General features: G+C 34.0%; 1 protein-coding gene across 2 annotated transcripts in view; it reads right to left on the bottom strand.

Annotated features, from left to right (window-relative positions):
• TINAG (tubulointerstitial nephritis antigen) overlaps positions 1–13,811 on the bottom strand; it is a 94,368-nt gene that overhangs the window by 50,406 nt on the left and 30,151 nt on the right. The window contains exons 5-9 of one of the 2 annotated variants that reach the window (XM_029243052.1): positions 10,354–10,477; positions 6,443–6,593; positions 3,972–4,152; positions 2,416–2,461; positions 292–587 (exon numbers count right to left, since the gene is read on the bottom strand). In XM_029243052.1, coding sequence (XP_029098885.1) covers positions 526–587; positions 2,416–2,461; positions 3,972–4,152; positions 6,443–6,593; positions 10,354–10,477 — 564 coding nt within the window. In that variant the 3' untranslated portion in view covers positions 292–525. Of the gene's footprint in view, positions 1–291; positions 588–2,415; positions 2,462–3,971; positions 4,153–6,442; positions 6,594–10,353; positions 10,478–13,811 lie in introns of those variants that run through there. The other variant, XM_029243051.1, reaches the window with a different exon arrangement.

Raw genomic sequence — 13,811 nt, 5'->3', positions numbered from 1 at the left:
TATACCTTGACAACTGTGCACAATGCTTGTCTTAGTTTGATGTACATTTTAAATAAAAAAAGAAAATTTTTGATAGATACTAAAATGAAGCTTCTCTTCCAAAGTCAAATATTACTTTTGATTCCATTTTTTATTTCATTTATTAATGTTTCATGCTTTTTCTGTTGCTGTCTAAATATTCTCAAAAGAGGTTAAATCTTCTTTATTTACTTTAAAACACCTTTCCATAGGATTTCAAGAATTTATATAACTGTACGCTATGCAGATCTTTTCTTTTGTTCTCTTTCCAGTACATAAACTTATGTTTAATTCTATAGATTTCAGAAGAGTGCACATGGTATTATTTATTCAGAATTCTATTGCCTTTTACATTCTTTTGTACCAAGCAGGAGAAAGTCCTGTACATTAGCCCAGGCAAAATATGTAGACAACCATGTTGCATTGACAGCAAGATGAGGCAACCAGCATTTATAAAAGTGTGAAATATTGCTATTGGTTTTCTCTTCCATAGAATCATTGACTCCATTAGCTTTTCTCAATTCTAAGCACTGTGAATAAAATATACTCTTCAATGTGGAAAAATACCACTGTAAACAAAAGAAACATGAGTGAGACACCATGACAATTAACTTGAAGACAGATCCTTCCTTGAGTTTCTGACACCAAAATAGACTTGATGAACCCATCAACATATAAGTACATAAACTACTGTAGTGCAATTATACTTCTGGAGAATAGCAGCAAACTTATTACACAGAATTATGACACACCTGAGGGTAGGATGGTGAGCTGTATCTCATGATCCTGGCTCAGGTTGGCAGGAGGGAGGTTCTTAGCAAACATTTGTTACATAGATGTTGAATAATCTGAATTTCAACATTATTATTTACAAATTTTATTTCTTTATTTTTGATTCATTATGTAAAATTCATGAACACTTATATATTTGACCATAAAATAAACCTAAGGTGTTCTCAATTTTAAATCATTGTGATGCAAGTTTCTTTTGACTGATTAAAAGAAAGAGAGAGAAAGAAACTTGAAACAGTAATATAACAATTGTAAATTCAGAGAGGTTTAAATAACTTGACCAAAGTCATTTAAGTTGAAAATGTCAAAACTGGAATTTCAAATTCAACCTTGACTTCAAATGCCTGTGTTCCTTCAAATTTGTCACAAAAACTCCACTTAACGAAGCATATATTTAAATTACACATGAATTCCCCTGTTATTTTACCAGCCTTCGAAAATTACACAACTGTAAGGAGGAAAAAAATTCTCTTTATTTGTTTCAGTTTTTGTGTATTGTTCCAGGATTTTAAAAGTTAAATTCAGGACATGATTAGAGTAAGTTTTGGTTTTCCAATAAATGTTAAGTGATGATAAAGATCAATAAAAATCCTTCCATCACAGTTTTAAAATCTGTGGTTCCTGCAAATGTTGAACCAATACTAATTAGGCCAGCATTCAGAAAAACAAAAATACATTTTGGCCAATAGCTCCTTGGGTATATATCAGATGTTTTCAATTTAATTTTGTTATGTTTAACCAAATTCTTTAATTTATTTATTTATCAATTCCACTGCATTGATACTATATTATGGGCCTTTCAGTATTCACACCCTGAATTTCTATTTTAGGCCTCACTGGTTTTGTTTTTCCAAGAATTTCAAGGCAATATTTAGCATAGAAAATATACACTGTGAACCTATTTTTATTCATGCCATTGGTGCAAAATCAAATCAAATAGGTAAGCAGAGGAACTATGTATCAGAAATAATATCTTCATATCAAAATCAATGGACAGAAAGTCAGTATATTATTTCCTTACTTACTGTTAGTTTACCATACATAACACATTTACAAAATTGATCAAACTGGAATGCATGTTATAAAACACAAAAATTATACTGGCTTATTCGATTTCTTTTGAGTTTATAGAAAAATTAAAGTGTCCACTTTGTTTCTACTGCTAAACCTTGATTTTTTTTCCAATCCATTACCTAATCCATTTAAACCGAAGTGAGGAAATTTCTAACATTATGTATGAGTCCTAAATATAAGTAAACAATTAAATGAACTCTATCAGTTAGTATTTCCTGTTCGAATGTCTTTTGGATCCATGATCACTTTGGATACACTTAGCAGACTTTCATCCAATGTGTCATTAACATTCGTTTAAGAATTCAATGTATGAATGGTTTATCTTCTTCAAATAAAAGGTCAGCTAATTAGGTTATTAGGTGAGTGTATCTCCTATAATTACTTTGGTCTTACAACCACTGAATCCTTAAGAGTAATCTAAAAGTAAAAAATTTCTATCATTTATTAAGCTCTTTATACAGGAGATAAAATGTAATAATGTTGTTTATTAAAGGAATAAATGAGACACAACCATATTTCATCCAAGCTTACCTTGAACTGGTCCATTTTGCATGATTTCTTTCATTATCTCAGTTTCCTGGAAGGAAAAAAATCAGTGAGCACAATTTCTGTTATCAGAGCACACTAAACCTATTGTTTGGTGTGTAATGTTAGGTACTGTACAATCAGTTTAGGAATTATGCAACCCAGTGTGCCTTGACCACTTGCAATTTACTCTTAATCATCTTTTGAAATACTCACATGTGAATTGCCACATTGATGAAGTTGCTAAAGACAAGACACACACACGTTTCAATGACTCTTACCACTGACAATAATTTTGGAATGAAGAAAAATACAAAGATGTTTATGGTCACAAAGGAAAAATAATTCAGTTAAAACTCTGTTTATCAGTAAAGGTTAGTGTCATCTCCATTCTTAGGATCACAAAAGCTATCCCAGAAGATAGTGAGGTTCCTCAGTTTTAGCATACAAATATTTCTCTGTTGTTGTCCCCTGTGTAATGCAACCCTTAGGAAAGAGGCAGGTCATTCATTCATGTATTCATATAAATGTGAGCACATTTATATGTAAATGTAAAGACAAGAAACTAGGACAGAAAAAAATATTGACCTTGCCTCTATCCTGAAGATATTTGCATTTTGGTGGAATAGACAGGCACTAACAAAACTAATTGCATTATGAGATACTAAGTTTTATTACAGAGACAAGCACAAAGTGCCATGGATGCAAACAAGAAAGGGACATTGGTTCTGCCTAGGAGTCAAGGAAGAACTTCTCAAAGAAGATGAAGTTTTGACCTACTTCCTTGACATGGAAGTAGGTGGGATAATCATTTGGGTGAGAGGAATCATCACCTGGCTAAGTAGAGAAGCATGAAGGTCATGGTGCATCTGGGGAGCAGACAGCAGGTCAACTTACCAGGAGCATTATGGGCAGGTGGGGGGGTGGGTTAGAACCTGGTGGGAAATGAATCTGTGAAAGCAGTAGGTCAGAACCAAATCATGAAGCCCTGTATGTCATGGTAAGAATGTCAAACTGTATTCTATAGGTATCTGGAAGCCATTGAAGTTTCAAATATTCTGAAAATGAGAATGTCTTGGTGACACTGATACAATGGAGTACAATTTTCCTAGGCTTTTAACATGATAAACTGGAATCCAAGAGAATCTTTTTTCCATTATGACTGTGTCCATTTCAATTATTCTGTGGAGTAAGGCAAAGGATTGATAAAATGAGCTACTATCACAAAAAGTCAGTGAAAAAGGTTTTGCTGTAGCCTTTATCTGTCAAGTATTTATATATATACATATATATATATATATACATATATATACATAAAATTATAAAACTTTATTTCCATGGGCATTTTTGAATTTAAGGCAATCATTTGGACTGCTAATACTACAAAGATCAAAAATTATACCCAAATTGGAGGTCATTAATAGACATCTTAAGAATATCAAAAATTATACCTGAAAGCATAGCATTATTTTAGAATATACTAGTTTTTAAATAGTTTTAATAACAGTAGTATATATTTTTGAGAAAGTTAACCCTTTCTAATTCTTGCGATTCAGACTTACATTGGAAGAGACCCTGTATGGAGGAGAACACTGGTAGATCCTATTGGATTTCTCGATGCTGTTGGGACAGGGCTTGGTGGCATGTCGCTTTCCCCGTCGATCAGACCTACTTGTCATGGCGCAGCCATTATTGGTAGCATTTTGATCCTTGAAAAGTGGATAGCATGTATGGGATACCAGTCTATGAGGAATAAGCAAAGATGTCAAAATAATACTTAGGAAAATGCCATAATTACCTATCTATATGCAATTTTACTGAATAAAACATTTGTAAATTATTCTGGCTACGTACATGCAAGTTTAATGACATTGAACATAGTCGTTCAATCATATTAATTATTCCCCACCCCATTCCTATTTCTTCATTATAATTTTTTTTCATGGAAAGGCATTTTATTTTAAATATAGCAGTGTGTACATGTCAATCCCAAACTCCCAATATATCCCTCCCCTGTACCCATTTCCCCCGGTAACCATAAATTCCTTCTCTAAATCTGTGAGCCTGTTTCTGTTTTATAAATAAGTTCATTTATATAATTTTTTTAATATTTTAAAATCTTGCTCAAATCCATTATAATAAATAAATTTATCTACTGAATAGAATTTTCCAAAGATGAAAATTGTTCATCAATTAAATCTGTGGTAATATTAATAGGGGAAGGACTCCTTAAGTCTGCATCTATAACGATAATGTAGAAGAGCCAAATTTAATGTGAAAGAGAATGAACTTTATCATACTCAGATGTAATATTCTGATAAATTATGTAAGTTTTAGAATTAAGGGTTTTTTTTTACATTTTTATTAAGTTATAGATACCTTCTCATAAGACTTCAATTATTATGTGTCTGTAGTTCATGATACTTTAGAAGGAATTGTATATACTAATATAGTATTAAAGTTAATAAGGTAGAAAGTTATCAGATATATACATTATACAAACAATAAAATAATTTTGATTTCTTATTTTGAAATTGAACATTGAAAAGTACAAATTATTTGGATCCAAATCTAACATAATTCATTGAATATAGAAGCAGGTAGTAAGGAAAATAAAACAATGGAATTGATTTTATGGATAGTCAATGTTGAGCTGGCCATGGAATTATCTGGTAGAATTGCCTCAAGAAAATTCAATAGTGTTCAACAAAGTAAGAGAATCTGAGCAAAGGAGCACGATGAAAACAAAGCCATTTCCAAAAAAGGTCTCAACTTGGGGATAATGAGGACTATGGATTGAAGTGTGTCAGCCCAAATTCATGTGTTGAAGCCCTAACTGCCATGTGATGGTATGAGGAGATGGGGGTCTTCGGGAGAAAATTAGCTTTAAATGAAGTCATAAGGGTGGGGCCCTCATGCTGGGATCAGTGCCCTTATAACAGGAAAAGACACTAGAGCTCTCTCTCTGCCAGATGAGGACATGATGAGAAGACAAGCCAGGAGGAGGGTTCTCACCAGGAACTGAACTGACTAACACCCCAGTCTTGGGCTTCTCAGTCTCCAGAACTGTGGGAAACAAGTGCCTGTTGTTCAGGCCACACAGTCTATGACATTTTGTTATGTTAACCTGACCAGACTAATACAATAAGATTTCACTGACTCTCATGTTGTTATATTTTTAAGCTCCTAAAAGGCTTTAATTTTTATTATAGTACAAAACAGAGGCCAACCAAGCACTACTACACCAGGAAGGTATTAGCCCAAGTTGTCCATTCTAAGCACCATCTTATTAGGCAAAACATAAGAAAAACATTTTAAAGGACTTTATATAAAATTCCTAACACCCACTCTCTCATAGCACCTAACTTCTCTGTAGCAGACAAAGATCACTCAGTGGAGGAGGAAAGAACACAGGGGCAGCACATACGTCTACTACTAGTTATCAGCTGCAGTTTCCTTAGAGAGATATCTCAGCTTTTAAGTAGATTAGTTCTTATAGGTGACAGGAGGATGCTGTGTGAGCATCAGACTACATGAGCATAAAGAAATGCAACCTGCCTCTTCTCATCAGATGGGATGGATAGTGACAATGATGTTCATGAGTTGTGGCAACTATACAGGATGTTTTTATGTTATTCCTCTGATTCTTAACCTAATTCTTACCTGGGATTATCTATTCATCTACTTGGGGAACTAAAGTTCTCAAGAGAGGTATCAGCAATATCAACTACTCCCTCCCTCCGTGGCGACTCAGTAGAGCCATTTGGGTCAGAGCCACAAGAATACAATGCTTACTTGACTCTTCATTAATTTAGCTAGAAATATATACATTCTTCAAACAATTGTTTCCAATAGCTTATAATCTCAATAGATACCAAATATAGTATATATTTAAATATAATCCATGTGTTTATGTAGATGCAGCATATATATTTGTAAATTTTTTGGAAAACTCTTAATATATATGTTTTCTTATTCTAACCTAAGCCACACTCTTAAGAATCCTAGAGACATGTGTTGGGCAGCTATTTACCCACGTTTTCTCAGGTACCACCAAGCCCTATCGATGCTTCCACTGTTGCATCCATAGTGGTTCTTGCCACAGCAAGAGATCAAATTCTGAGGGGATAGGTTGGCTGTGTATCGACCTTTGGACTGAATCGCTATGCGGTCAGCTGCTACACCTGTTTCAAAGAGAATATTGATTAATAGTCAAGTGACACGTGGTATTGCCAAGAATTTACATAGCGCTTTTTGTTTGAATCTTAAGCTAGTCTTGGAAACTTAATGTAACTAAAAATCAAGGCTAAATGTGATGAATATGTCTGTGTATTCCAACAAATTCAACTGTGTCATCATTTCAGTTACAGTTTTTGTCCAGTTTTGGCATTGCTTCATTGTCTTACCAACTTCACAGACTTCTCTAGTTCCTTGTTCCTTTCATGTTCTATATACTTCTGAATTTTTCATTAAGAAATTTGCCAAGTGAAACTCCTTGAGGGAAAGAGCTATATCTTATATTTATATCTCCTGTACCTAAAACATATAATCATGGCTTAAAATATATTTTTGAAGTGAATGTAACTAAACTCAGGAAATCAGAAAAACTGATCATAGAAATATTAATTGGAAATTCATCCATGTTAATCTGATGTATTGGAATAAATTAAATCTTTGGTTTTTAAACTAATTGAGACTAACATGAATCTACATTATAAACTATCAAAAAGCTACATAGCACATTTTTATGCTTACAATTTTCTTGAACATTATGATCCTAATCTTATCTTAGTAGACGTGGAATTCACCTTGTTTTATATATATATACCTTTTGTGATTGAACCCTCTATTTGTTTAAATAATTCCCTATCATGGTTGTTGTTAATCAGTTTGTTCCTTTCCCCAACACACATTTGTTGACCACCTACTAGGTGACAGGCACAGGACTAAGCAGTAGAAATTGCAACAATGAACAAAAACCAAAAGAGTCATCATACTGTCCTCATAGAATAATAGACTAGGGAAATTAATCAACCAGTGGCAGAAAACTACTATGTGAGCATTTTGATCATGCTACCATGATAATATGTGTGTTGAGATCACAAGAAAATTGGAGTCAGTGATATTCTCGTACAGATTTTTTGTTGTTGTTGGAGACCTGATATAGTCTTGTTCTTAATCTCTTACTTTTGATGAAAGGCAACAAAGTCATAACCTTCCTTCTATCTATGCACTTTTCTCAGAAGTTATTGTTTTCATTCATCAAAATTATCTGTGTACTGAAGCCCCTCAAGATGCTAGTTTAGAATTATTCTAAAATAATTCATTTTAAAATAATTCCTTTACATATGTATTTCTGCATAACATGTTTTTTATGTAACTACAGCATATGTACAATTCTGTAGTGTAATTGCTGGCACATTTTAGACACTCAGTGTGTGTTGAATCTATATCCTCCTACTTCCTTCTCAATTCCCACCTATTTTGTGCTAGGTACATTTCATAAGAGCAAATGCCATTATACCACCATCTCTCTTAGTCTCAAGAAAATAATTCCCTGTTTCATAAAAGAAAATAGAAATTCTTTGATGCTTCAACTTTCAGTACAAGCGTTCAGAATCAAGTATATTTTTTAAATGTTAGTGTAACTATTCCTGGTTCAGAAAAGACTTTCACAAATAATACCGAAGGAGTCAGAAGCCTGGCTTCTGGGATCACTTCCGAGACTTCTCGCCTTTCACTTTGGTCAGGTCCCTTCCCCTCTTTGTGCCTCTTTTACAAAACCAAAGTCTTGAAAAAGGGGACCTCTAACATCCCCTCCAGACCCATGAATCTGTAGATTTCAACTAAAGGATGAGGGTTTAAATTGTGATGATCTTCAATACATTGCTTTTTTACAGACATTTCTGAATCTCAGTGAAGGTTTAATCCAAATTCACTTGAAATGCTTGGAAAAGGTCAGAAGATTTAAGAATGACTCAGTTCAGCAAATTGCTTTCCACTCTCTCTATGAAAACTTTCATTGGGCTTTACCTCTGAGACTCACACTATTATTTTCCCTGCTTATTTTATTCTGTCTCCAAGTTTGCTCTGCAGTATGTATTGCCCTCACCATTTCAAACTCCTTCACCTATTAACTTCTGACATCTTGCTTGAATTGTATTTGGCTGCATAACAATATTTTTATATGTGTGTATATTTTTAAATTGTATTTATCCCATTTTATAGTTTTTAGCTTCTTTGAAAGACTTTTCTTATTTTAACTACAACTTCCTGACAATTTTCTAGGTCTTTAAGAGACCCTAGAATATTCTCTTCTTTACTTAACGCATTAAAAAAAAAATAGCATCAGCCTGATTTGATGTATTGAATACACAGGATACAAAACTGTGTCATCTGTTAGGTAGAGGGACAAATCCAGACTTAGCCTTGTGCTGAGGCCATCTATGGGGCTGTGACCTGGGGATACCAGAGTACACAGGCCAAATCAGCCTAGTAAATTACTTTCAGTATTTTACCACCAATGTCTTTCCTAAGACATGTTCAGAAATACTGGTCTAACTTAAAGTAAAATTCTTATATAACCCTTAAGAGGTGTAATACATTAAGCACATGAACATAAAATGACAAATGATTTATATGATTAAATCTGTCCCCACCCAACTAGAATAGGGCTCAAAGAGGTCAAGAGAACGTTTATACTTGGGGAGTAGGCATTAGTGTAGAGGTAACAGATGGAGATGCTCCAGAGGTGAGTTCAGCCAAATGTATCTTTTCTAGAACGAACTAGCTCATACTATGAAGTGATGATATTTAGACAAAGGATCAGCACTCCTCTGTGCCAAGGAGTGTAACCCTTCAGAGCTTATGAACTTATTTCATGATGCTTTCAGTACTTAGTCTTTTGAGCACTCTTTTGGAATTATTTTTAAGCCTAGACCACAGTTTTATGAAACTGATCTTTGATAGTAGACAATCAATGTCATATTAGGCTTAATTGCTGTAATACAACCAACACGCTTTTGAGGATAATTTGGAGACCAAATCTTGGGATTAACCTGAATATCGATTTACTGGACTTGTGAAAATATATGAAAGTTGCTGCAGCAGAGGTATGTATTCCTCACACAGTGGAAGCAACAGCAACCCTAATTTGGAAACTACTCTTATTAGAAGATCAACTATATCACTTTAGAGTCAGAATCTACATAGTTGCTTTTATCTAAAATGAGATAAAACCCATTTAATCCATTATTACTAGTTCTGAATTCTTACTTTACATCAAATCTACTAGTTTAATAATTAAATATATTCTTGCAGATCTTATCAAGTAAAAAGAACATAAGAATTATATGTCTGTGTGATATGCATATTAGGATTACAGATGGTACTATAGGCAAAGAGGAACTTTATACTCTTATTATCTGGCCTTAACTCTCAAAGAACAAATAAATTTTGGTAACTTCTTTGCTGCTCTTTTGATCTACTCTCTATTTAAAATTAGATGCTAAAAATAAACACCAATTTTCAGAGTAAAAACATATTTTTATATCATTTTCAGGCTGCTTTCTCTGGCCAGAGTAAGATTTTTTTTTTTTTTTTTTTTTTTTTTTTTTGCGGTACGCGGGCCTCTCACTGTTGTGGCCTCTCCCGTTGCGGAGCACAGGCTCCGGACACGCAGGCTCAGCGGCCATGGCTCACGGGCCCAGCCGCTCTGCGGCATGTGGGATCTTCCCAGACCGGGGCACGAACCTGTGTCCCCTGCATCGGCAGGCGGACTCTCAACCACTGCGCCACCAGGGAAGGGAAGCCCTCAGAGTAAGATTTTAAATTGACCAAATGTTAATATTTAACTGTTCTAACTTAAAAACCCTTTTAATTACTATGTCAAGATCTAGAGTCAAAGGGAGATTTATAAGGAAGTAATTAAAATGATTTTATTACTTGCAGTAGAAAAAGCCCAGGATGCAGCACAATTTTTTTGATCCAATGGGCCATGGGTCCATCCAGGCCATTTGTAAGAAGCAATAAAGAATTCCGGAAGATCAGTTGTTTCAGGTAAAGAAGCCTAAAGAAGAAGTAGAGGCAGAGGTGTCAGCGTTTTTCAAATATATTCCAAAAACCATTATGAGAAAACACCATGCCCTTTTAAAATGTTTGTCACTGTTTTTTATTTTGTACATTCAATTTTCTGAATGGCATCCCTGAAAAGAGTTATTTGTGTAAGATATCTATTTCACTCTATGTTTAAAAATGGCAATTCAATGTGGGGAATCATAATATATATAGTACAAAATCGTAAGAACAAACATAGAATGTGGTACCATATGGTGCAATAATTTCGGCCATTGTTTCTGTCATCTTGAATCAGAGTTTTGGTCATCCCTGTGGAAGACCACATGATGTTATTTAAATTTGGCCTCATAAACAATGTTTACTTTTATATCCCTCCTACATTGGAGAGTGTGTGCACTTCGGATGTGAAATTAATTTGGAAACAATGCATTTGTGACAAATATGCATTAACTCACTTGGAGCCCCAAGAAACACCAATTTTGTACCAGCTATTGGGAAACAAAACTGGGATAAATTGATGGATAGCTATAAAATCCTTGAAGAATAAAAAGAACTTCAGAAATCATGTAATGTCAAACATACAATGAATGCCAAGATGTCTTCAGAGTCTATGTTAGGTCCTGACAGTTTCAGCTGTTCTCTTTCCAAGAAGGCAAATTAAACCTATGGACCTTGCTCTGTTCATGTCACTCAAAGAAAGTCTAAAGCCCTATAACCTGGTTTTTTTCTTTCAAACTCCTAAAGACTAATAAGTTTTACTTCCATAAATAATCAGTATTCCAACAAAATAAGGATGTGTTTCTTAATTTTTTATCACTTATGCATACACATACATTCACACACACATAATTTTTGAGAGTGCTTTAACATTTTTAAAGTGTTTTATTTTCTCAATAGCGTTATGTGATATAATCAGGGAAAATATTATTTACTCTATTTTACGAATGAGGAAACAAACCTCTAAAAGTTAAATGACATACTAAGTCCTCTCACTTAAATAAGAAATACCCCTGAGACCAGACCCAGATATTAGATTTCTTAACACTGTGTTTCATTCATCATTTAGCCACTTTATCAGAAATAAATGGATACTTTGCAACAGAAGTAAAATGTCTACTGAAAATTTTTATGATTGTTCATTGAACAAGTCAGGCTACTGATCCAATATCTTGCCCTGCAAAATTACTTCTGACAAGTATAAAGCAACTTAAGAGAATAAAGGAAAATTTTAAATGTACACTTCTGCTTGAAAAGATATCCATCCAAAATATTTATAAATTCGAATTTCAATGAAAGAGTTCAGTTTTGACTCAAAAAACTATTATCATATGATAAGAAAGTGATTAAATCCTGAGTTTCATTACTAAAAACACTGCTATTTAGGTGATAGAAGAAAAGTGCCAGATCTTTAAGCAGATCATGGTAGGGTATCTACATGAGAACTTAAAGAACAGTATCATCCTAGAAATTCAGGTGATTTTAGATTCCTGTGCCATCAGATTGGCCATAGAATTGGAGCAGAATAAATTTACTGCTCTGAGTAGATAGTTTCAGAAACATAGACTAATTCTCCAAAGGAGCCTTTCTACCTGGGACAGAGATACACGTACCCTATACATTACTCATATTTTCCAATTGTATTATTATTGGCTAATCAGTGTGCTTTTAGGAATTTATAGTATTAAGTTGCCTCATGTTCCAGAAAAATAGCTAGAGTGTCACTGTTATTTTAATTTATTACTTTATAATTCTAATTTAATAGCAGAACTAGGATATTTCCGTTCTGCTCTGTGGAAGCAGTAAAGAGATAACTATGACTTCAGACAGATCTCATCAGGATTAAGCTATTCAGAATCTGATGTCCCCATTACAAAGTTGACCAGAGAACTTTGCACATGGAGGTATTCCATAAATATCTGATAATAATGAGGAGATACATATCTAGCTGGTAGATTTCATCACTTTAAAATATCATTTTCCTCCCAAAGGCACATTAAATTAAATTATAATGACAGCATGCACTTGTTTTCTTATGATTTATTGTTTAAAAATAAAAATCTATGAATGGATAATCCTTCTCCATAAGATAAGGCAATAGAAAAACAACAGGAAAAGTGCCATATTCATTGAAAACATATTTACCAACCCACTAAACCAGGTCAATTCATGAAGCTCACCTGTTGGCTCTGTCATGATTTTTACCAATTAATTAATATTGTGTTTCCTAAAAATAAACCCATAGGATTTGAGGCCCAGTAAGCACATATTACCTTGCAATTTTATTTACCTTATGATACCAGGTGATCTGATATAATAAGCTCAGGGCAAATTTTACAGCTCATTACTCCATAATTATTTCATTCCCCTATAAAGTAAGAGTGTTTTTAAGGGCTTATAAATAAAAGTAAACACCACAGAATAACAGCTTTTAGGAACTGGTAATAGAAGTCTGGCTTCAATAAATGATTTTTTTTTTTTTTTTTTTTTGGTCAAAGGATAGCTTCATAAAGCAAAAAAGTCAAGCGAGTCAGCTGACAGAGACAAAAATTCCAAAATGATAGTGGCTTAAGATAGAAATTTAATTTTAAAAAGTTTTACACTATTACATATGGGCATTTTTAATTATTTCCATTATAATGTTGAAAAATTTCAGTCATAATCTAATTCTATTTAAAAATTAATATTAGTCAAACTTGAATAGTCTCCCTGCTTTAATATTTCAATTTAGATATTAAAGATACTGTGAACAAATGTAAGAATTAAATTCAATGGTGAACACTGGAGAATTTTTTACAATAATTCGTGCATTTTAATCAAATCAAAATCTCTAAAAGTAATGGAAACTTAGCCACAGAACAGCTTGAGAACAAACCAATCAAATTCTGGACATTCAGGACATTCTTATTAAAAGCCCATATAGGGGCTTCCCTGGTGGCACAGTGGTTGAGAGTCCGCCTGCCGATGCAGAGAACATGGGTTTGTGCCCGGGTCCGGGAAGATCCCACATGCCAAGGAGCGGCTAGGCCCGTGAGTCATGGCCACTGAGCCTGCATGTCCGGAGCCTGTGCTCTGCAATGGGAGAGGCCACAACAGTGAGAGGCCCGCGTACCACAAAAAAAAAAAAAAAAAAGCCCATATCTACACAATATCTACTCAGTGAATCACTCCCTTCATCCCTAGTTGCATTTACTCCCACTTAAACTTGGATAATGAGTGACCTGAGAATCAGAAGAAGGCAACAGAGAACATCATTCTCTTCTGACCTTCACAATCCAAGGTCAGTGGCCATGCATACTAAGAAATGTCTTCTAAGGTACTTGATATTG

The sequence above is a fragment of the Monodon monoceros genome, unplaced genomic scaffold, assembly GCF_005190385.1.
Source record: "Monodon monoceros isolate NGI ecotype Baffin Bay Population unplaced genomic scaffold, NGI_Narwhal_1 Super_Scaffold_3, whole genome shotgun sequence".
Lineage (NCBI taxonomy): Eukaryota > Metazoa > Chordata > Mammalia > Artiodactyla > Monodontidae > Monodon > Monodon monoceros.
Note: the sequence above shows the minus strand (reverse complement) of the source record. Positions and strands in the feature narration are given on the sequence as shown.